General features: G+C 54.1%; 1 protein-coding gene across 1 annotated transcript in view; it reads right to left on the bottom strand.

The window, feature by feature from the left end:
- RAP1GAP2 (RAP1 GTPase activating protein 2) overlaps window positions 1-23,818 on the bottom strand; it is a 258,374-nt gene that overhangs the window by 15,278 nt on the left and 219,278 nt on the right. Inside the window, exons 12-18 of the mRNA XM_032263517.1 lie at window positions 23,585-23,684; window positions 21,918-22,073; window positions 16,319-16,390; window positions 15,728-15,814; window positions 13,655-13,789; window positions 4,008-4,145; window positions 1,591-1,709 (exon numbers count right to left, since the gene is read on the bottom strand). Of these exons, the coding sequence (XP_032119408.1) occupies window positions 1,591-1,709; window positions 4,008-4,145; window positions 13,655-13,789; window positions 15,728-15,814; window positions 16,319-16,390; window positions 21,918-22,073; window positions 23,585-23,684 (807 nt within the window). The remainder of the gene's footprint in view (window positions 1-1,590; window positions 1,710-4,007; window positions 4,146-13,654; window positions 13,790-15,727; window positions 15,815-16,318; window positions 16,391-21,917; window positions 22,074-23,584; window positions 23,685-23,818) is intronic.

Here is a 23,818-nt window from a genome sequence, read left to right as displayed (position 1 = left end):
AATTCAGAGTCTCTGACATCTGCCCCCACTGCAGGAGCCAGAATGAGATATCATCTCACCCCAGTTAAAATGGCTGTTATAAAAAGGACAGGAAATCACGAACGCTGGTGAGGATGTAGAGTAAGGGAAGTGCTCGCACCGTGTTGGTGGGAATGTAAATTAGCACAGCCTCTATGGAAGGCAGTATGGAGGGTCCTCAAAACACTAAAAACGGAGCTACCGTATGACCTAGCAATCCCACTGCAGGGTAACTATATCCAAAAGACAGGAGAAAGGAAATCAGTATGTGGAAGAGATATTTACACTCCCATGCTTATTGCAGCTCTACTCACAATAGCCAAGGTAGAGAATCACCCTCAGTGTCCATCAGCAGATAAGGGGACGAGGAAAATGTTGTGGACACACCCAACAGATGTTATTCAGCCATGGAAAAAGAATGCAATCCTGTCATTTGCAGCAACATGGGTGGAACTGGAGGTCATTATGTTAAGTGAAAGCCAGACACATAAAGATAAAGATCACACCTGTAATCCCAGCACTTTGGGAGGCTGAGGTGGGTGGATCACTTGATATCAGGAATTTGAGACCAGCCTAGCCAACATGGTGAAACCCCGTCTCTACTAAAAATACAAAAATTAGCCAGATGTGGTGGTGCACGCCTGTAGTCCCAGCTACTCAAGGAGACTGAGACAGAAGAATTGCTTGAACTCAGAAGGCAGAGGTTGCAGTGAGCTGAGATCGTGCCACTGCACTGTAGCCTAGGCGACAGAGCAAGACTCTGTCTCAAAAAAAAAAAAAAGACAAAGGTCGCATGTTCTCACTCATTTGTGGGAGCTGAAAAAGTGAATCTTGTGGAGATAGAGAGTTGGCTGGTGTCACCAGAGGCTGGGAAGGGGTGGAGGGCAGGATGAAGAGAAGTTGGTTAATGGGTGCAAAAATACAGTCAGAAGAAATACAATCTAGTGTTCAATAGTATAGTACAGTGACCATAGTTGGTAGTAATGTCTCTCATAGTTCAAAAGAGCTAGAAAAGAGCTGGAATGTTCCTGACACAAAAGATAAATGTTTGAGGTGATGGATAGTTCCATTACCTTGATTTGATCATTATGCATTTTATCAAAACATCACATGCACCCCAAAAAATGTGCAAGTACTATGTGTTCAGTTTTTTAAAGAATCAGAACAGGTTAAATGTAATATATGAGTTGCTTAAAAAGAAAAAAGCACAGAACCTTTCAGAAGTCCAAAGGAAGGTGCAAGGAACTCTGCCTGGCAGAATCAGGGAAGGCTCCCACAAGACAGGCCATTGGAGTGAGCGTTGAAAAAGGAGGCAAAGGAACGAGAACCCAGCAATGTTCTCTAGCCTGGGTCAAAATGCTGCAAGGGTAACTCTGGAAAGCCCCAAGCGGAGACTGGCCCCATCAGCCTCTGGGTAAAGAGCTGAGTGAGTGACAGGGGACACGCAGGTGCCTGAAGTCAGGGCCATCTGGGCAAAGCTCCTCCCCCAAGGTTGGGCACTGAACACTGTACAGTGGAGAGGGTTGACAGACCCCATGATTCAGGCTGGAGTAGGGGTTTCCCAACAGTTACCATCGTGCCCGGCTGTCCCCCTGGCCTTCTGAGCCCGTATGCAGGCGGGGGAAGAGCCCCGACCGCCGCTTGATGGGACTCCGTGACTGGTTCTTCGCCGTTGCCGCCACCACTGGAGGCTGCCGATGAAATTGCCAAAATGAGTGCTCCCGGCCCGAACACCGATCTATCCCTTCATCCCCCTCCCTGGTCTACAAATGGCTCCTGCTCTGGAGGAGACCCCAGAAAATAGCAGGACAGCTAGGAAGGCTGAGATCTATATAATTGGAACTGAGACCTCAAGACTCAGGCTAGTGACAGCCTCTTTCCCTGTGTGAAGCCAAACCTTGTGGCCCCAGGTAATGATCCCCCAAAGACCACAACTGGCAAGCACTGTGGCTCACGCCTGTCATCCCAGCACTTTAGGAGGCCGAGGCGGGTGGATCACGAGGTCAGGAGTTTGAGACCAGCCTGGCTAACATGGCGAAACCCTGTCTCTACTAAAAATACAAAAATTAACTGGGTGTGGTAGCAGGTGCCTGTGATCCCAGCTACTCAGGAGGCTGAGGCAGGAGAATCAATTGAACCCAGGAGGCAGACGTTGCAGTGAGCTGAGATCACACCATTGCACTCCAGCCTGGGCAAAAAAAGACCTTGTCTCAAAAAAAAAAAAAAAAACCCACAACTTTGGAGGAACACGGGGTGGGGGAGCCCTAGACACTAAGAAGGTCAGAACAATTCCGGGGGATACAGACTAAGAGGCACAGAGCCAGGGAAACCCTGGAGGGACCTGGTTCAACCTCTCATTTTACCGGTGAGGAGGCTGAAAACCAAAGAGTGAGATTGCATCAAGGTCATCCAGCAAATCACTGGCAGGTGAGGCGTCCTGACTCTCCTTCATTCCTCACAACAAACGGGGCCCAGCAGGTGTCACAATGAGACTGAGAGCCGTGAGGCCGGGTCCACAGGCACTGGCAGGCAGCCAGGGACGGCCAGACAGCTTCTGCTCTAGAGTTTCCCCCGGCCTCACAGCGGACAAGGTGTGGTGGGAGCTTGAAGAAGGCAGACAGGAGCCCGGAACCAATCTTCAGAGGCCACCAAGCCGCCAACCCAGGCCCCAGCTCCTGCCATGTACATGGTATGCAACCTCAGGAGAGTGGTGAGACCCGGCCCGAGTCTCCCGAGCCTCCCGAGTCTCCCGATACACAGCATGGAGGGGGGGGCCTGCTCTGCTCACTCCACACACCCTCAGGGGTAACAGCATAATAGCTAGGAAAATATTTACTAAATTAATTATGCAAGGCCATTTATAATACTCATAATTAGTACCATGCTGAGTAGGTTCTGCTGTTTTGAAGAAAAAGAAGAAAGGAAAATCCCAGTCTATACAAATCCAAAGCCACTTTGCTTTAGTTAGTTTTTGAGACAGGGTCTCGCTCTGACACCCAAGCTGGAGTGCAGTGGCCCAATCACAGCTCACTAGAGCCTCAACCTCCCTAGGTAGAGATGATCCTCCCACCTCAGCCTCCCAAGTCGCTAAGACTACAGGTGTGTGACACCGTGCTCAGCTAATTCTTGTGCTGTTTTGTAGACACAGGGTCTCACTTTGTTGCCTGGTCTCGAATTTCTGGACTCAAGGGATCCGCTCTCCTCAGCCTCCAAAAGTACCGGGATTTCAGGTGTGAGCCACTGCGCCCGGCCCACATTGCTTTATGAAAGACCCAACTACGTGATCCCCTCCAACCCCACAAGCCCCTGGTGCAAGTCCATTGGGCTCAAACTCACAGGCCTACAGGACCCTCTTTCCTCAGGAACTGTGCACATGGTGATGAAGAGCATAGACTTTGGATCCAGCAGATCTGCACTGAAATCCCAGCTCTTCAGCTGAGCTGAGTGGCCTCTAGCAAGTTACTTAACCCCACCGGGCCTCCTTTTCCCCAAATGGGAACAGAAGGACACATCAGTACCTGCCTCGGACAGCTGTCATGGGAAGCAGGTGAGATCGCGTCCACGGGTCACTCAGCTCAGTGCCTGGTGCACAGTAAGCTGGGGCAGCTACTGCTGGCACCAGTAATAACAAAGCAAGGGCACCCCCTCACAGTCACGGGTCCCAAGGCCCTGCGTAGCGAAACACACCTCAGGACCATTTTTGCAGGGCTGGCCCTGAAGAGTCGTCCAGCTGTCAAGGAAACTCAGCACATGGGACAGGAGGGCTTCTCAGGCCAATGCGGCCAGCCCCAGGTGCTGTCTAGGATGGAGGCACCAAAGGACCATTTTCAGAGGTCAGGACCCAGAGTCACCCCCTAGCAGCCTCAGTTTCCCTCCATCATCCAGCTTGCCCTGATCAAGTCGCCTGCCCACACCTGGGTGGGGCACCCTTCCTCCATAGGTCTCGGGGGGCCTCCCTGGGACCCACCTGCTGCCCCAGGGCCACTCACCGAGAAGGTGGTCTTGGTGACCTCCATGCTGTTGTGGGATATGCCGCCGCTGAGGCTGCCGGGGATGCCTCCGCCATGCGACTTCTTCTGGCCGCCCACCATGGTCTCCATGGAGTGGCTGCGCACACGGATGGCCCTCTACGGAGAGAACGGGGGCCTGGAAATCAGCATCTGGGCTCTCTGGATGACCCTGCCCTCTTCCTGGAGTCTGTAGACACAGCCGTCAGCACGTGTATGCACACGCGTGTACACACACACACACACACACACGGTCACAGAGGCCCATACTACAGCTACTCCAGCTTACAGAGGACGTTCCCACATTCTGCCCCACGCTCTGGGCCCGGCTAGAGGCAAGGCACAGCCCTGGCTGGAGGGAATCTGAGGGGTCAGTGCCCCAGCTCCCCTGCAGGGTGGACAAAGGTTATCTTCATCTTACAGGTCAGGAAAATGAGGCTTGGAGCTCAACCAACCTGTACGACACTGGCCTAGCTCCCAGCCTCTCCAAGCCACAGTTTCCTCATCTGTCAAATGGGAATTCTGTGCTTCATGAGGATCGTGGTGGGGATTCAACAGACCCAGGTGCCTGACCACAAGGTGACTCTTTTCCAGAAAACTGAGCCTCCATCTATAATATGCACTGGATTATATCCCAAAGTGTGATTGGTGCAACTTGGAACACGCTGGCCGTTGGTGAAAGCGCGTGAGGGTCCCGTACTCATCTGTGCATCAAGCCAGGCACTGAGCCACCCCTCCCACTTGCAGGGGCGTCAGGCACGCCTTCGTTACAGCCCCACAGTTTGACACAGCCACCACAAGAGTAGAGGCACCTCAGCCTGGCAGAAGTGCAGGGTCTCGGGGGCCCGGAGCTGCTCAGGCCACCCAGGAGCAAGGCCACATTGGCAAATGGTGAAGTCCCCAGGAGAGGGCCACCAGGGCGGTCAGGGCTTCGTCAAAGTGTGTGTGAGAGTGAGAAGAGCAGCTAAAAAACAAGATTATGGAGGCACGGAAGGGGTGGACCCGGGAAGTGACAACACTCTCAGACCGCTCTGGATGGGAAGGGGAGTGTTACAGTGGAGCAGGGCTCAGCGTAACCTCAGGGAGGATTTCCTCACAAGGAAGTCCTAAGAGCTTCTGGTTGCCCCCTGGATGATGCTCTCTCTGGCTCCAAAGGCCCTCAAAGATGATGTGAGATTTCTAGGGAGAGAAGGTAACCCCCAAACCAGTCATTCAACCAGTCACTCGATCTGACCAGGCGGCAATGAAACTTAGAAGCACGGAGGCTTTAGCATTTCACGGCCAGGATTTGTATCTGGGCTCTCTACTCCAGCACCCACTGGCTGAGTATGCCCGGTTAGGTTACCGAGCTTCTCTGAGACTTACCAGGGAAAGAGCTGTGGGTGTCTACACCAGGGGGTTGTTGTGAGAATACACACAAAGCTCTGAGGACAGCGCCCAGAACATCGCAACTATCCAATACATGTGGCTACTCTTACTGGTAATAACAAGCACACAGGCACGGTGGCTCATGCCTGTAATCCCACCACTTAGGAAGCCGAGGTGGGCAGATCACCTGAGGTCAGGAGATCGAGACCATCCTGGCCAACATGGTGAAACCCCATCTCTACTAGAATACAAAAAACTAGCCAGGCATGGTGGTGTGTGCCTGTAGTCCCAGCTACTCAGGAGGCTGAGGCAGGAGAATTACTTGAACGTAGGAGGCAGAGGTTGCAGTGAGCCAAGATCTCACCACTGTCCTCCAGCCTGATGACAAAGTAAGACTCTGTCTCAAAAAAAAAAAAAAAAAAGCACCGTTGCAGGCTTCCCAGATGCCTAGCACTGTGCCAGGAACTGGAGTGCCACAGCAGTAAGGTCAAGAAGTGCAGGACGCAGCCCCTGCCTCCAAGGAATTCCTATCACTGGGGCAATGCCGATGGGTGCTTCTTCTGTGTTAATTAGGTGTCCTGGCTTCCCCAAGGGCAAAGACTCCCAGACCCGAATATTATCCATTGCTCACATACAAGTACCAACCCCTCTGCTCCCTGAGCTTCCCGCTGGCAGAGCCAGAGTCTGGCCGAACGTCTCCTCCTCCTCCTCCTCCTCCTCCTCCTCCTCCTCTGTGGGATGCAGGATTCAGTCACGAGCAGCCCAAGGCAGTTGGTTAACCTAACCTCTTGCCAGTAGCACAGGAGAGAACAGCTGTGGGGGGCTTTGGGGAAAGGTTTTCTCAATGATTCCCAAGAGATTTCACATGTCGGCAGTAAAACCAGGACAATGAGGGGCCGAGCCTGGGGACAAAGCTGACAAGCTAGGGACAGCTGCCGACTCAGCCACAAGTCAGCTGCGCCTCCTTGTACAGGAGCCCATGGACTTCCTTATCCTACTGTGAGCTGGTCGGGTGGGGTGCTCTCAGAACTTGTACAGGAGCTCATGGACTTCCTTATCCTACTGTGAGCTGGTCGGGTGGGGGTGCTCTCAGAACTTGTACAGGAGCTCATGGACTTCCTTATCGTGGTGTGAGCTGGTCGGGTGGGGGTGCTCTCAGAACTTGTACACGAACTCATGGACTTCCTTATCATAGTGCAAGCTTGTTGAGGGAGGGTACTCTCAGAACTCCAGCTTCAGAAAGCTGTGCAGAAGGATGAAGGCATGGGCCACGCTCCCTTCCCCTCTGTATTCACACCCATGCACATACAAATGTTTTCTCTCACACACCCCATGTGTAACCACAGGTGGTCTCATGTGGAAGAACACCTCCTTTCCCCTTTTGAAGCATCTTAAGAAGAGCTCGGTCTGCAGCAAAGTGGTCAGAAGAAAACACCAGGCCTGCTGCTCCTAATCCAAACAGCAGGTCTCCCCAGGGCCTCTCGAGCCAGGGCTTCTCCAGGTCTGGGAAGGGCAGAGAACCCCATCCCGCCTGCTTTTCTCTCCTGACAAGGGACGCAGACTCAGTAAGGCCATTTGTAAACCTGACAGCCCCCAGATGAGCTTCTGACATTGAGGTGCAGAACCCACCAGCTTCACAGCCCTGATTTGATCGGGCCTCTTATATGAGCCAAAGACGCCCCTTGAGGGACATCATCTGTCACTCCCTCCCTAGACCCCAGAACAGAGTCTCCTAGCAACGGTTTCCTGCCACACGGCTAAAGCAGTCAGCACATTCTCTTCACCCCGTAACGCAAGCATCATAAAGCCACGTGCCCTTTGAACAACAGAGGGCAGGACAGCGGTGGTGGCACACTGAGATGTCCTTGGAGGAGCAGTGAGCTTCCTTTTTTAAAATAAATAAATAAAAAGCAACAGGGTCTCCCTGTGTTGCCCAGGCTGGTCTCAAACTCCTGAGCTCCAGTCATCCTCCTGCCTTGGCCTCCCAAAGTGCTAGGACTGATTACAGGTGTGAGCCACCATGTCTGGCCGTGGCAAGGTTCCTTGAACAAGTTAAGTGCTCCATAAATCTCAGCATTTATGGAGCACCAATCGCCCATTAGCCGGGCGCGGTGGCTCACACCTGTAATCCCAGCACTTTGGGAGGCCGAGGCAGGTGGATCACCTGAGGTCAGGGGTTTGAGACCAGCCTGGCCAACATGGTAAAACCCCATCTCTACTAAAAAATATAAAAATTAGCTGGGCATAGTGGTATATGCCTGTAGTCCCAGCTACTCGGGAAGCTGCGGCAGGAGAATTGCTTGAACCCGGGAGGCGAAGGTTGTGGTGAGCCCAGGTTTCACCACTGCACTCCAGCCTAGGCGACAGAATGAGAATCTATCTTTAAAAAAAAAAAAACTCAGCATCTTTACATTCTCTTGGTGCCCTTGTGTGTTGCCACCACCATCATCAATGACATTTCAAACTAATCACGGACCTTCTGATACACAGCCAGATGCCACACCATGACACTGCAGTCAACAGCAGACCACACATACGACACTGTTCCTATTCAGATTCTAGCACTGTGTTTTTACTGTACCACTTTTCTGTATTTAGAAGTCCAGATACACAAACGCCTGTCTTTGTGTTACAAATGCCTACAATATTCACACGGGAACCTATGGCACAGAGCAGTAGCCCGGCGACCACCGGCTCTCTCCAGTGTGTGTAGCAGGCTGGACCATCCAGGTCTGCGTACACCCTGCTGTTCACATGATGACCAAACGCCAAGGACGCACTTCTCAGAACGTATTCCCGTCGCCGGGCAACACGTGATTGTGTTCCTCCCTGTCTCTTTCCCAGAAAGGAATCCATGTGGGATAGAATCACTCCTGTGGAATAGTATCTGGGCTAGTAAGCTTCGCATACATGCTCTTTTGAATTTCTACAACTCTGAGATGCAGAGAGGACAGGCATTGGACAGAAAAGCTTTTGAAAGGCCACATAGCAGTTAAGAGATGGACCCAGGATCCAAACCCAGGACCCTGGGCTCAGATCAAAGGGTCCCTATATACTCAAAAATGGTCCAGATTGAAAACACAATTCAACTGGTGGATGACCTAAGGATAACTAGAAACCAAGAATTTTCAAAGCCCCCACAAAAAAAAAAAAAAAAAAAAAAAATCTCAGAGGTAGCCAGGCACGGTGGCTCACACCTATAATCTCAGCACTTTGGGAGGCCAAGACAGGCAGATCACCTCAGGTCAGGAGTTCGAGACCAGCCTGGCCAACATGGAGAAACCCTGTCTCTACGAAAAATACAAAATTAGCTGGGCATGGTAGTGCATGGCTGTAATCCCAGCTACTCAGGAGGCTGAGGCAGGAAAATCACTTGAACCCAGGAGGCAGAGGTTGCAGTGAGCCAAGATCGTGCCATTGCACTCCAGCCTGGGAGACAAGAGTGAAACTCTATCTCCCCAGAAAAAAAAAAAAGAACTCAAGAATTTTCAAGGCCCCCACCAAAAAATGAAAATCTCAGAGGCTGGCGTCAGGGAGGACACTGGCTCCTCAAATAGCCCTGGTGCAGCCGCCGGAGTCGGCGAGATAATGAGGAGACAACGGGCTGGGTAAGTGTGAGGAGTCAGCACTCTGTCCCTCCAGGGTGGCAAATGCAGGACAGAGGCCAACTCTGCTCCAGGAGACCATGGCTCCAACCCAGGAGTGGAGTGGGGCCAAGCGCAAGGCCTGGGTGCTCTTGTGGACTCCCAAAACAGGGGGCCACCCTGACATCGCAACTCCCTGTCAGGAGGAAAGGGAGGGGCAAAGATGCCAAAGACCAAGGATTCTGCAGGGGGCCTTGCTGGGCTCCACCCACCATCACTGGCACTGCTAGGGAGACCTGACTACAGACGCCTCCCTGCAGGTACAGTGGGGCCAAAGACAGCCAGGGATCGCTGCAGCCTCTCCTGCCACTAGGGGTCAGGTCAGACCAATGCATCAACTATCACAGTCACTAAAGGCTGGGAGAAATGAACCCAGCAGCTCCCTGCTTGCCAAGGCCCCGGCTCCGTCACAGCCAGCCCGGCAGCCCTCTCCTCCCTGGTCCTCTGCTCCCACTCTGCATGAGGAGGTCAGCGGAGGACTGGGGGAGCTCAGCGTTTCTCACGACGTGGCACGCATGTGCTCTATGCCATGCCATGTTGGTACAGCAGGCACTGTCACTTTCCACTGCATTACAGACCAATAGAATCCTCATCGACAGCTGGCGGCGACTGAGAATGGCATTTGAGAACAGTCTAGAGATCAACATCTTTCACAGGTGAACCATGTACAGCTCCTTTATCGTGAAAAATGTTCTCGCCGGACTCCCGAGAATGTGCTTACAGACCGCCCACCCCAGGGGTCCCCCAGACGGCACCTGCAGTGCCGACGTCAGGCCCTACGTGTTTATCCCACAGGAATAGCTTTTCATTGGAGTGATCACTGCAAACATCTACTCTTTATAACTGGACTTTTTTTTCAGGTCTAAGTGAAAATGCAAACTTTAGAAGTGTTTGCAGGACTAGCAGATTGCTGACAATATCTCCAAGCAGCTCAGTTTAAAAAGTAGGTCTAGATGTCCAAAAGCCAACTGCTGAGTGTCTCCTGGGAGAAAAACTTCCATTGCAGCCAGGAGAACGAAAGGGAGCTGTGAGGAGCCGCTCTAAGGGGTGTGAGGTGCCAGGTGGCACAGCACAGGGCAACGGTGGCTCTGCTTCTTGGGAGAAAGACCAAGGGTCAGCGCTGAAGTGGGGGAAGAACAGCCCCACAAGAGGCAAGGATGGATGGCTGAGATGGCTTTCAGCCCTAGGGATTCCCAGTTACATTCCCATCGGCCTGGGAGATGAGAACTTTGACAGGAAGGAGGCTGGGCACGGTGGCTCACGCCTGTAATCCCAACACTTTGGGAGGCCAAGGTGGGCAGATCCCTGAAGTTACGAGTTTGAGACCAGCCTGGCCAACATCATGAAACCCCATCTCTACTAAAAGCACAAAAATTAGCTGGGCATGGTGGTGGGCACCTGTAATCCCAGCTACTTGGGAGGCTGAGGCAGGAGAACCGCTTGAGCCCATGAGGCAGAGGTTGCGGTGAGCTGAGATCGTGCCACTGCACTCCAGCCTAGGCCTGGGTGACAAAAGCGAAACTCTATCTCAAAAAAATTTTTTAAGAAAAAGAACTTTGTCAGGAGGAGATAAAAGCATCCAATTTTCTTTCTGGAATCATTTCAGGTATCACTACTTTCAAGAAGGATCCCAGGAAGGTGTGGGTGAACTCCACAAGCAGTGTCCTGCTGATACAGCAGCACCACCCAAGGTGCCCAGGAAAAAATGCCAAAACTAGAGATGGTTTCCTGAGTGGGGCCGGACACGTGGGCCTGGCCACAGGCAGGGCCTAAAATCAGAATCTACCCCAGGCCCCAGGCCTCCATGTGGCTGGGCATGCCCCACCCCCAGCTCAGGCCTCCACACTTGGGAGATGTGGGGTACTGATGAAAGGGACAGGGAACAGGAGCTCGTGTTCCCCAGCTGGGAGGGAAAAAAGCTGGCCACAAATGGCTGGGCCGGTGGCTCATGCCTATAATCCCAGCACTTTGGGAGGCCCAGGCGGCCAGATCACATGAGGTCAGGCGTTCAAGACCAGCCTGGCCAACATGGTAAAACCCTGTCTCTATTAAAAATGCAAAAATTAGCCAGGCATGGTTGAGGGCACCTGTAATCCCAGCTACTCAGGAGGCTGAGGTAGGAGAATTGCTTGAACCTGGGAGGTGGAGGCTGCAGTGAGCCAAGATCATGCCACTGCACTCCAGCCTGGGCAACAGAACGAGACCCTGTCATCAAAAAAAAAAAAAAAAAAAAAAAAAATCTGATCACAACCATCGGGACTCCGAGCTGACTCTGTGTGACTGTGACAGTCCCTCCTCTGCCCCACGGTGCTACCTCAGGTAGGTGTGAAAGCAGAATGCAGAAGCAGGTCCGTCTTCAACCTACCATTGCAGAGATTTAGGGTTGAAAAGGATTCCCTGGATCACTGGATCAAAGATGAGCCGTGATGAAGTCTTAGAGCATCTCCTCTCTTGTAAACCCCACTAGGAACACGTCAGAACCCCTGGAGTCAAACACAGATCAAGTGCGACTCCTCCAGAGGCGGGGACTGGACAGACCAGCCTCAGGCCACACTCCTTAAACCTGCCACCCGTGTTTAGGTGCTGGACCGCCTTCTCCACGGGGCGCCATGGGCAGAGTGTCCACGGCCCGCGAGCAGATGCAGGATACAGAAATACTTGAAACCTGAAAAACCAATTGTTAACCCCAAAATACTGAAAGAAACCTGAAAACCTCAAAGCAAGCACCTCATTAAATGTCTACAAAATACAACATCGTGTTGGCTCGCCAACTGCCGCTCATCTCTGACAGTTCTACATCAATTACGTTTCCTGAGGGATGCGGAACGTTTTGATACGCAGGCCACGGAGCGCGGTGGACTCCGGAAGGGAGAGTCAAGAGTCTGTGAAAGGCCTGACTGGCCCCTTCCTGCCTTCCCCAGACCCAAGCCGGTTTTCCCATTTACCGCATCTCACATTCACCCTCTCTCGCTGGGCTGTCCCACCGGGCCCCCGCAGTGTTCCCCTGTTCCTCTTCTTCCTCGGCCCTCCTCTGTCTTGATCTCCCAATTTCCCCTATTGCCCCCAACTCCCTCTGCCCATCACCACTAAAACAGGTGCCCCAGGAATCTCCCACCAGCCTGGACAAGCAGCTTGGCTCCTTTTCCCACCCACAAGAGGAATCGGCAGCTGGCCCCAACTAGGGCCAGAGGAGCTGTGCCCTGCTCTCTGCGGGGCCTGACCCAGGCCTGCCCAGGCCCAGGCTAGCATGGGTGGAGTCTTAACGGAGTCAGAGGTGGGGGGTGGCAACACACAGCCACTGAAAGCACAGGCTTTGGAATCCGGCAGACCTGGATTCAACTCCACCTGCTCCGTGACCGGACAGTTATTCTGTGTCTTTGAGGCTTGCTTTCCTCACATGGAATACTATGCCCGTAATTATTAAAACTGAGTATGAATTATTACACCAAAGTCATTATACCCAAAATAACAGCCTTCCTCATGGCACGGAGGGCAGCTGTGAGTCTTCAGGTGGGATAATGGGTGTGAGGCGTTCACTTTACACGCATAATGACAGCCCACACTTCTGAGCCTGACTGCATTTCAGGCAATATGGACCTTTGCAGGCATCAGACCCTGAACTCACGCTGGCTCTATGACAGGGTCCCGCTTCTTATCCTTATGCTGTTGACAAGAAAGATGAACCTTAAGAGCCTTTAAAGACAGCAGCCAGGACCCCACAGAGCTGGGATTTTAATCTAGGTGGGTGCAGCCCTCGCCTGCACATGAGGCCCCCAATGGGAGCTTTCCAAATCACCCTCTAACAAGCCGTCCAGCAGAACACTGATCGAAGACTCAGAAGGCCTGCATTGGAAAGGAGGCTCTCCCTCTGCGTCACCGTGAGGACCTGGCCAGTCCTGTGGTGTCTCTCACCCTGCCCACGTGTGTTAGTGAAAATAACAAGACCCGTTCTGCCACCCGCACAAGCTATGGCCAGGCTTAAACCACATGCTGGATCTAAGTGCCATGTGGACCAGCAAACGTTCAGCAAGCACAAGATGAAAAACCTTCTCTACCCCATGCCAGCCCGGGGGCTGGCGGAGCGCCACTTGAATACCTCCAGGGACAGGGAGCTCACTGCTTCCTCTAGCAGCTGGTTCTAGAGTTTTCCTCTGGCAAAGTCCACAGGGACCTGCCTATAGTTCTATGCCCTCTGCCCCGCCAGGTCTTCCAGTGCTCAGCCAGCTAGCTGGGAAGAGTCTGCGGCACTCACCAGCTCCAGAAGAGCCCTAAGGCCTGTGCTCCTTGCCCCTGCCGCTCTGCCCTGGGCTCCCCGACCCAGGAGGTGGCCCTGGCTCCTCTCTACCTGTCCCAGCCGATCAGACTCCTGGGCCTGGAGGAGATGACCCAGATGAAGGGAGGATGGAGAAGGTGCTGAAGACGCTGTTGGCTGTTCCAGACTCACACACTTCCTGATGGCCCCGCCCTTCGCAAACACCTGGGATCCCCTGCATTTCCGGTCACCCCTCTAGCTGGCCCTTGGGCTCTGGGGTCGGCATCCCGTGGACCTTGGACCATTTCCTTTCTTTGCCCCCACACCCCCGCCACAGCCACCGTCAGTCACTCTTATGCCCGTACCTTAAAAGACTCCAGGAATCCCCCGTGGCCTCCATTCTCAAACTTGTCCTCCTCTGGGCCCAGTCCCAGCATGGCCTGCGTGTGGCCGTGGAGCTCATCGTGAAGGTTGTCCAGGAGGGCAGCCCTGGTCCGGTCCTAGAAGGGAAGAGGGTGGGGACGGGGAAGCGGGCTCTGAGAGCCGAAATGTGCCCTCTCCTCGTGAGCTCCAGACACCTGGCCTAGGGACTGGCATTCCACCCAGCCCAGCCACGGCGTGGACCTACAGCTGGGCTGGCTTCATGCTCACAAACGCTATAGCTGAGAAGAAGGCTACGAGCCCGGCCCCCGCTCGACTCCCCGTGGCCCTCTCCCCAGGTCTTCCCACCACCGCCACAGCTCCACTCCCCGTGGCCCTCTCCCCAGGTCTTCCCACCACCGCCACAGCTCCACCTCGGCAGCAGAGGAGCAGAAGGAAGAGTGAGTCCCAGCTCGGCCTCTGCCCCAGCTCCACATCCACGCACCCAACTGCCCACTGCTCCTCTCCGTCTGGACGAACCACGCACGTGGAAGCCAGGGGCTGCCATTCACACAGACGAGGACTGGCCCTTTCAGCAACCGGCCTTCACAGGCACGACTCGGCCACCGTGTCATCAAAGAGGCCAGGCCGAAGGCCTAAGAGTCACCCTACAACCTCCCCCAGCGCTTACAGCCAGGAGTCCACCAAGTCTTCCCAATCCCGACCGGAACCATTTCCTCCCATACGACAGAAGCCTCTGTCATCTCTCCTGGGTTCCTGGTAAATGCCTTCTAACTGGCCGCCTTCCTGCCCCTCTTGCCCTGTCACCACCATCACTCTCAGTGACAGACGACCCCTCTGGCATAGACGTCGAACCCTCACTCTCCTGCCTAAGCACTTTGCTAGCAGCCGACCCCCTCCAGCTCTAAGCCCTTCTGGATCTGATCCAACCAACATCTCCGGCTGCGTCTCCCACCATGCCAGCCCCTGTGAGTCCTTAGGCCACAGCAAACCCTCAGGAGCTCCCTCAGGAAGTCAGTCTCTGGTTTTTCTTGGCCTTTTCTCATGCTGTTTCCCATGCCAGGTCAGCCCTCCCTTCCCCAGTCTTTCCTCCAGGCAGAAGGTTCATCCAATATCAAGATTCAGCTGCTCATGGGCCCCCTCCTCCAAGAAGCCTTCCCTGAACACACCCTCAACCCCCCACAGGCAGAAGCAGTCACTATTTGAGCTATGCTGACCTCCATCCCAGCCTAGCACTGGCACAGTGTACTATAACTGTCTATTAGTAATGACCCCTCCCACCATCCTGTGCGCTCTACAGGGACAGAAGCTGTCTCACTCATCCCCATATCCTAGGGAATAGGACAGGGCCTGACATATAGTAGGAGCTTTAAAAATGACTAATTGGCTGGGCACAGTGGCTCACACCTATAATCCCAGCACTTTGGGAGGCTGAGGCAGGCAGGTCACCTGAGATCAGGAATTCAAGACCAGCCGGGCCAACATAGAGAAGCCCCATCTCTACTAACAATACAAAAATCAGGCTGGGCATGGTGGCTCACGCCTGTGATCCCAGCACTTTGGGAAGCTGAGGCAGGTGGACTGCCTGAGCTCAGGAGTTCACAACCAGCCTGGGCAACATGGTAAAATCCTACTAAAACATCTCTACTAAAAATACAAAAAATTAGCCGGGCATGGCGGCATGCACCTGTAGTCCCAGCCAGTCTAAAGGCTGAGGCAAGAGAATTGCTTGAACCCAGGAGGCGGAGATTGCAGTGAGCCACACCACCGCACTCTAGGCTGGGCAACAAAGCGAGACTCCATCTCAAAAACAAAAACCTACAAAAATTAGCCAGGCGTGATGGCGCACACCTATAATCCCAGCTACTCAGGAGGCTGAGGCAAAGAATGGCTGGAACCCAGGAGGCGGAGGTTGCAGTAAGCTGAGATCACGCCACTGCACTCCAGCCTGGCGACAGAGCAAGACTCCGTCTCAAAAAGAGGATGGGGGATCCCCGGATGAGGCTAACAGGAGGCCCAGCGGGCGGGAGGAGACCTTCTGGAGCCCGCAGTCTCACCTCCAGCTTTGCAAACTTGTCCGACTTGCAGCAGGCATTCTCGGCATTGGTGAGCTTGGTGAGCAGAAACTCCCTGAACTCTGGGCCCTGGAACAGACAAGACGGCCCTCAGGTCTCCCACTCTCGGCTGCTGAAGACCTTCAGCCACAGGGACAGGCAGGCAGAGCCAGGGGCATGGGAAGAGCCCCGAAAGGTCCCTTCTGGCAGCCGGTCATTTCTAGCCCAGGACAAGCCCACTTGCTAATATGCCAACATGGAAACCCGTGTCCGTGGTCCTGGGAAGCCTCAGTGGCACCCCTGTGACTGGAGATCATTCCTGCCCAAGGCTCCTGTGACCAGGGCTTGACATAAAAACCCTTCTTTTAGCAGAAAGGCAACCTCAGTGTCAAATAACCCAACCAGTGGTCCTATGCTGGGCCAGAATGGCAGCGTCAAAGAGGTGGGGAGAGACCCCAAGAAAGGAGGGTCCTCCCAAACCTGCAAAAGGATCTCCCTGTTTCCAACCTGACCTCGGCCCCATCCCAACCTGCCACTCAAGCCCTGGGACCTGGTGTCGCAGATGTGAATGGAGCAGAAGGAAGAGCATCCTACCTTCTGGAAAACAGGGGGGCTCGGCAGAGGTGGGCCAAAGGTGGGCACATCTTCCCGTGCAGTGACAGAGACCTGAATGAAACAGAGTCACGGCATGACCTGGAGGGAGGAGGTGAGCGCTGGCCCCAGGGAGCCACACTTCTCACAGCAAAGCCACTCACCTCCTCCTCCCCCTCCCCGAGTACAAAGGAAATTCTCCTGTGAGCAACTCCGGCTCAGGCCCCAGCCACTGTTCCTAGAAGGGGGCCAGACGGGGCGAAGCCACTCACAGCCTCTCCTCTGCATTCCTAGAGGCCAGAAACAGGTTTGGCCAGAACACTGGACAGGGCTGGGAGCCTAGTTACAATGCAGCACAGGTGCCCACAAGATGCTATCTCATGGCCTCGTTCCACCGCCGTGCCAATCCTACCGAGAAGGCACAAGGGGAACTGCTGCTCCGTGATGAGGAAACAGACACCCAGAGACACACAGAGGTCTCCGTGTCACACAGGTGATTAGCCACAAGAGGAACGGAGCATCAGGCCTCTCCCCACCTGGCTCTGGGGTTCTCTTCCCAAGCCTGACTCCTATACTCAGCCATGAATCAGAATAGCTGCAGAATTGCTTCAAGTGTTCAAACAATAAATACTGGGTTTGTGGGCTTCGTCCTAACCCTGCTGAATTGAAGGTGCAGGCCCCTAGAAACTCTCGTGCAGCCCATGGACCCATGTTTGGGAGCCATGGCCGTACGCACAGCGTCAGCCAGTCTGCAGCCCAGGCTAGGAATTGAAGGTGGAGTTCCCACCTCTGGCAGCCTGAGCGAGCCTGAACGTTGGAGTGACGGCATCCAGGTTCTCCGCATGGGGATCTCCCAGGTGTGGGACGGGCCCCAGCCTCCACCTTCCCTCTGCACGGACGTGCCCTGATTTCACCTGTCCTCAGCCCATGAGGCTGTGGGGCTCTCAGGAGACTGCCCTCCCTTCCCTGAGCGGCTGCTGATGTGAGCCCGGCCCTGGCATGCTGCCAGCCTCCCAGGCCTGTGAAGTGGGGCAGATGCAGAGTCTGCCAGGCAAGGCGAGCAGGCAGCTGGGCACCAAGCCAAGGAAAGGCCCTGCCAGAGTCTGGAGGGGAGATGGAGCGGGAGAGCGCTGGTCAATACGGGCTTCCTCTTCCTGAGCTCGAGGCTGTCTGGTTCCCTCCGACCATCCACCAGGCACCGGCCGCCCGAGTCAAGAACTCACTCCTGGAGCCAGAATCAGGGCTGGGGGTGTGGGGAGGCTGCAGACTGCAGTCGCCTGGGACGGAGGCCATGGGGCAGGCCCAGCTCTCCCTTCCCACCCCTCCTCCCCCTTTCTTCTCCAGCCTGCATCAGAGTGGTCTGTGCTGACTGCTAAGTGGCTTCAGGCGCACGCTCCAGCCAGACAGTCCCACAGCAGCAGCCCCGCGGGCCTTGCAGGGGAGAGGGTCCTTCCTTGGGACGTGCATTCTCCTCCCACCCTCACTATGTGCCTCTCCTGACCCCAATTCCAACCAGGCAGCCCAGCCTTCGTTGTTCCCCTCTCTTGGGACATCTGGGTCACTCAGCTGAAAGCAGAAGTTGCCTGAACACAACCCCACCTTCCTGCTTCTAAATTCAGCGTGGGCCTCCGGAGAGGGCTTGGAGGGAGGGAGGCAGATGCAGGGGACTCTGGGGAAGGGCCCTCACAGCTGGAAGGAGGAAGGAGCTTGGTGTGAGTCATGAGGATGCACTGGGGACCTCAGAAAGCTGAAAACTTGACAAAGGCCCCAGGCCCAAGGGTGGCCTGGGAGCCGTGGTGGTGCACAGGGCCCTGTCCAAGCAGCAGACCAGTCATGACGGGAATGGGGAGGGCTACAGAGACAGGGCCCTCCCTGGCGTGAGACTCCTGACACCTTTGAGGACTTCAGGAGTGGGAGGCAGGACAGGGTCGGGGAGGGCAAGGGGGCAGTCCTAGTGATGACTGAGCTGGACTTTCCTTCCAATCTCACAAGCTCATTTCTGAAAAATAATCCAGTGTGATGCTTCTTACATGCCTGAGTCCATGGAGCCAACTTCCTGCCTACTCTGATGGCTCAATGGCCAAGACTACAGGCAGACCCAGACAGGAACCTCAGTCCCATGGCCCCTGCCTCTGCGGCCTCAGGCCTTAAGTGAGTTCAGCTCTCAGCTTCTGTTTCCTCCCGATAACGAGGGGTCCTGTCTCACCAGCAGCTTGTCAGGATTCGACACTGTGTGTCTAAGGACCCAGCACTGTGCCTGGCCTGAGCAAGCAGCTGGTGAGGGGTTACCACTGTCACCCAGTGCCCTTTTGACTTCCCCTGCTGACCTGCACCCAGTAAAGGGCTCCTGAAATGTACAGAGTACCCCCAAGCCACCTGGCAGCCCACCACACACACTCTCAACCACCCCTCCTCCCTCCCGCAGGATGTCAGGGCGGGAAGCTACAGGTTGTCTACTCCAACTTCCTCATTTCACACAGACAAAAACAGAGGCCCAGAGAGGGAAGGAACTGCCACGAGGTCACACAGCAGAGGCAGGGCCAGGACCAGAACCCAAGACTGCCCAGCCCCTCCGGGGACAGAAAGGAGCCCTCCTGCACATACCCAGCCCCAGCCCTCCCTGACTCTTCTTTCTTCTGCTCACCCTCCCCAGTGGAGACCTCCTGGGGTGTGCTTGGTCACTGAGGAAATCTCAGCCTTCTCTGCCCTAGCCCCTGAGCCTACAGGGCTCAGCTGAGGTTCTCTTTCACTCAGGCCCCCTGGGGATCTAACCAGGTCCTCCTCACAGTCTATTAATCACCTGGGGTGCTGCTGAGAGTGTGCATGGACAGCGCTTTGGGGAGTACCTTGGAGGGCTGGTACCCCTCCCTGGCCCCATTCACACATCTTGCCTTCCAGCCTCAGTGTCTGCCTGGCCGGTGGTGCATGATCAAGGTCCCACAGCCTGCTCCTTCCAGGAGCCCTGCCTGTCTGCTTCTCATCACCCCTCTGAGGACAATGTTATGCTTTGTGGCTTAGAACAGTGGGTAAAGACAGCGGGTGCGATAGCTCATGCCTATAATCCCAGCACTTTGGGAGACTGATGGGGGGGAGATCACGAGGTCAGGAGCTCAAGACTGACCTGGACAACATAGTGAAACCCTGTCTCTACTAAAAATACAAAAATTGAGGCCAGGCACGGTGGCTCATGCCTGTAATCCCAGCACTTTGGGAGACTGAGGCGGGTGGATCATGAGGTCAGGAGTTCAAGGCCAGCCTGAACAACATGGTGAAACCCTGTCTCTACTAAAAATACAAAAATTAGCCAGGTGTGGTGGCGGGCACCTGTAATCTCAGCTACTTGGGAGGCTGAGGCAGGAGAATTGCTTGAACTCAGGAGGCAGAGAGGTTGCAGTGAGCCAAGATCATGCCACTGTATTCCAGTCTGGGTGACAGAGCAAGACTCCATATTGGAAAAAAAAAAAAGAAGAAGAAGAAGAGGAAGAATGGGCAAAGCCTTCTAGCAGCAAAGCTGCAGGTGGGGTGGCGCTTTTTTGGATCTCCAAGCTTTCCCTGTATGGGTGCACCACTTGGCTAAGGTCTCAGGAAAGTGGAAAAGCCAGTTAGCTGAGACGCATTTCCTATTAGGAATGAGAAGCAAACGCTAAATGTCTGCAGGAGGCCTCATCCTGCCAGAGGGTTTGGGGCACTCCTATCACATGGCTTCATTTCAAGGATCCTTCTCAGTAGCTCCTCCTCTTCTACTGTCTATTAAAAGAAACAGGTGACTAGCAGAGGTGCCCAGTGGCTGACCTGCACTCACTGGTTCTTCTGTCCCTTCTCCGGCATCAGGAAGGCCCTGAGGCTGATTCTGTTACCTCTACGAGCCCCACTTCAGCATGGTGCTTGGCACACAGTAGGCACTGAGTCAACGTGCTTCCGCCAACACATGAATCAAGCAGTGAATGCCTATTTCATTCAGAGCAAGTGATCATACAGCCTTCAAGAAATGGGCTGGCTGTGGTGGCTCACACCTGTAATCCCAGCAGTTTGGGAGGCTGAGATGAGCAGATCAATTGAGGTCAGGAATTCGAGACCAGCCTGGCCCATGTGGCGAAACCCTGTCTCTACTAAAAATACAAAAAAATTAGCCGGGTGTGGTGGCGCATGCCTGTAATCCCAACTACTAGGGAGGCTGAGGCAGGAGAATCACTTGAATCTCGGCTCACTGCCGAGACCGCACCACTGCACTCCAGCCTGGGTGACAGAGTGAGACTCCATCTCAAAAAAAAAAAAAAAAAAGAAATGCCCACACCAGGTCTCCTCCGACTTCAGCTAAAATTGCTCAATGGCAGGGAAGCATAAGCCTGAGCATGAAGAAATCAGCCTCAACCGGAGGGAGCTGCTATTTGGTTTCTGCCGCGTGTTTTGTTTTTAGAAAAAGGGTCTCACTAGGTTGTCCAGGCTGGTCTTGAACTTCTGGCCTCAAACGATCCTCCTGCCTCTGCCTCCCAAGCACTAGAGTTACAGGTGTACGTCACCGTGCCCAGCTTCTTTTTATTTTCTCCGACGATTCACATTTGGTTTTAAAAGCTGGCGTGAATTTTGCACTGACCTGAGTTGAAATGCTGTGGGATCATGAACTCCGGGAATCAATGTGGGCCGAAATCATTTTAAGGGAAACATCCTCAGGCCTCATGGTTTCCCACCAGCAATCACAGGCCCATCTTTCCTCTCCCTTACAACAATGGTTCCTGATATTTTGCGGAGCAGGGAGCCCTTTCAGAATGCAAGCTACAGCCTCTCTTTTCAGAAATCCAAGGAAGGGCACAAATCCAGCATTTTGCACAGATCTGAAGGGGGGCGCAGATGCCTCACCCACACCTTGAAAACCCTGCCTCGGTCTATCTCCCTTGAGTCCTGTGCCCACCACAGCACTATGATACAAAGAGGCTGTCACCCAAGAGGTCGAAACTGTTTCTTGTGGAGCAGAGGAGGGGACGGTCAGCAACCCAGCCTGAAGGAGTGGGGAGGTGGGGACTGCAGGGGCAGTGGGCTGCTCTGCCTCGCTCTCATCGGCCTGGTGAGGGTGTCGAGCCATCTGACAGACCAGTGACTGCTTGGGAGGTCTAGACCCAGGTGCCTGCACATCTGCCTCCTTGGAGGTCTTTAAATTGAGATCGACCGCTTGTCCAGAACAGCCAGGCCAGGGGCTCAGCCAGTGGCCGTGGTCTCCCAGGCCCCTCCTGTCCACCCTCACCATAAGCATTTTTGTCTTTCTTTCCTTTGTTACCACCCTTCTAACGCTGCCCTTTCCTGCTAGTTCTTTCCACACTCTCCTTTCCTTGTTTCAGCTCTGCCTTACTCTATCTAGCAAATGACATTATCAAATTCCAGATACAACACCCGGAGCTGTAAGACGCCATGGAGCCTGGAGGCAACAAGGTGGAGCAGGCAGCCTCGGAAGGTCCTCCCCACCCAGAATCCAGCTTGGAATCCCAGAAACCTGAGAACTCACAGAGAATCTCTGACTGCTGGGGACTAGTGTCCTCTGGTATCACGGAATCCACACACGATGAGGTCCCTGGGCCCACCACCTCCTCCAACTCGGCTCTCCCCTTACCTTGTAGGATTGGGTCTCTGTGCCTGGGGCCTCAACCTGCACCACAATGTAGGCATGGAGGAAGTTGGAGGCTATCATGTCTGGGACAAACGGTGTGTTTTCTTCTTGGAAGATGATGGCCACAATGTCGTTTCCAATGTGTCTCTTCCTCTGGAGCTAAATAAAAAGTGTTCAGTGGTTATAAGTCAGCGAGGAACATCACGAAAGATGTTCTGGGGACAGAGTGGGTTTGCTTTCATTTGCACACAGGAGAACTGAATTCTAAGCAAGGAGAGTTTGTGGTTGCTGTTTTGGAAAGGTAAATGTGAAGAGAAGCACAGCAGTGACGCTGGGCAGCCCAGGGCAAGAGCGCAATGAACACGCGCTGTGCTTTCTGCATCTTCTGAGTTGCTTTCCTATTTGGGGAAAAGTAGGGGGGTTCTTCTTTCAATCTTTTTTTTTTTTTTTTTGAGACAGGGTCTCACTCTGTTTCCCAGGTTGCAGTGCAGTGGCGCGGTCTCAGCTCACTGCAACCTCTGCCTCCCAGGTTCGAGTGATTCTCCCACCTCAACCTCTCAAGTAGCTGGGATTACAGGCACATGCCACTACGTCCGCTAACTTTTGTGTTTTGGTAGAGATGAGGTTTCAGCACGTTGGTCAGGCTGATCTTAAACTCCTGACCAGCCCGCCTCAGCCTCCTAAAGTGCTGGGATTATAGGCGTGAACCACTGCGCCTGGCCTTCTTTCAATCTTCAGACGTCACCAAAAGGAAAAAGAAAAATGGGGAGGATGGCCAAGTTGTTAGGCAGAGGCTAGTGGGCATCTTACTGACCCCTACAAAATGCAGATCCCTGACTCAGGGCTTGGGAAGAATATTTAAAAGGCGAGGCTGGGTCTTGCCCTGGGAGAGCCTGTCATTGATCTGGGAGCACTATAAACACAGGTGAAGCCGCCTGAGAACACTAACAAAGCCGCCGGTAGCAAGTGCTCAATCGGCTGCTGTGCATGAAATGCCTAATGGCTCTGGAGACAGAGGGGAGGGCAAAATCACAGGGCCCAACAGCAACCTGAGAGGGCTTCCTGGAGGAGGAGATGTGCTCAGTGGGTCCTGAAAGGGTGAATGAGAGTGAGGAGGTGGCAGATCATGAGAACACTGATCACCTAGCTTGGTGCAAGTGGGATGGAAGGAGGATCCCAACCACAACTCCACACCCCAAGCTGGGCCAGGTGCCTCTGCGGGTGATCTCGGCCACCAAGCACCTGGTGCGTCCCTGGAACCGTGATGGGCTGTTCATGCATGATTTTAAACATTAAACCTATTCTGAAGTCCAAGGCTGCGGTGAGCTATGATTGTGCCACTGCACTCCAGCCTGGGTGACAGAGTGAGACTGCTTCTCACACACACACACAAACCCTCTCCTGTCCATCGAGTCCTGGCTAGGTGCCTATCTATGCATTAGCTCCTTTATTAAGCACCTACTGCATGCAGGCCCTATGCTCCATCCCTTCACATTGAGTTTCTCATTCACTGAGCACCACTCATACACCAAGCACCATGCTGGGCACTTTTACACAAACTGCCTCACTCCACGCGCATCTTCCCGTTTCTCAGGAAGAGAAACTAATATCTACTCAGTCCTCGCCAAGGACCGAGCTCTATGACAAGGTATATTTCCCAAGAAACATACATAAGACTGAGAAGGCCCAGAGAGAACAGGGGCCTCAGCCCCAGGCTGGGGCAGCAGGCGAGAGGGGCCGTACGGGAACAGAGAGGCTGGAGGTGAAAGGCTGCGAGGAAACCCACGTTGGACACAAAAGGAATTCTCCTTCCACTTGTTTCTGGAACATTCAGTAGCTATTTTAGAGCCAACTCATCATCTCGGTTGCCAATTTCCTTTTTTCCTAAGAAGCCAGGCACTATG

This window comes from Sapajus apella, unplaced genomic scaffold (genome assembly GCF_009761245.1).
Source record: "Sapajus apella isolate SASKATOON/1434 unplaced genomic scaffold, GSC_monkey_1.0 scaffold136, whole genome shotgun sequence".
Classification (NCBI taxonomy): domain Eukaryota; kingdom Metazoa; phylum Chordata; class Mammalia; order Primates; family Cebidae; genus Sapajus; species Sapajus apella.
This window is presented reverse-complemented; position numbering and strand designations above follow the sequence as displayed.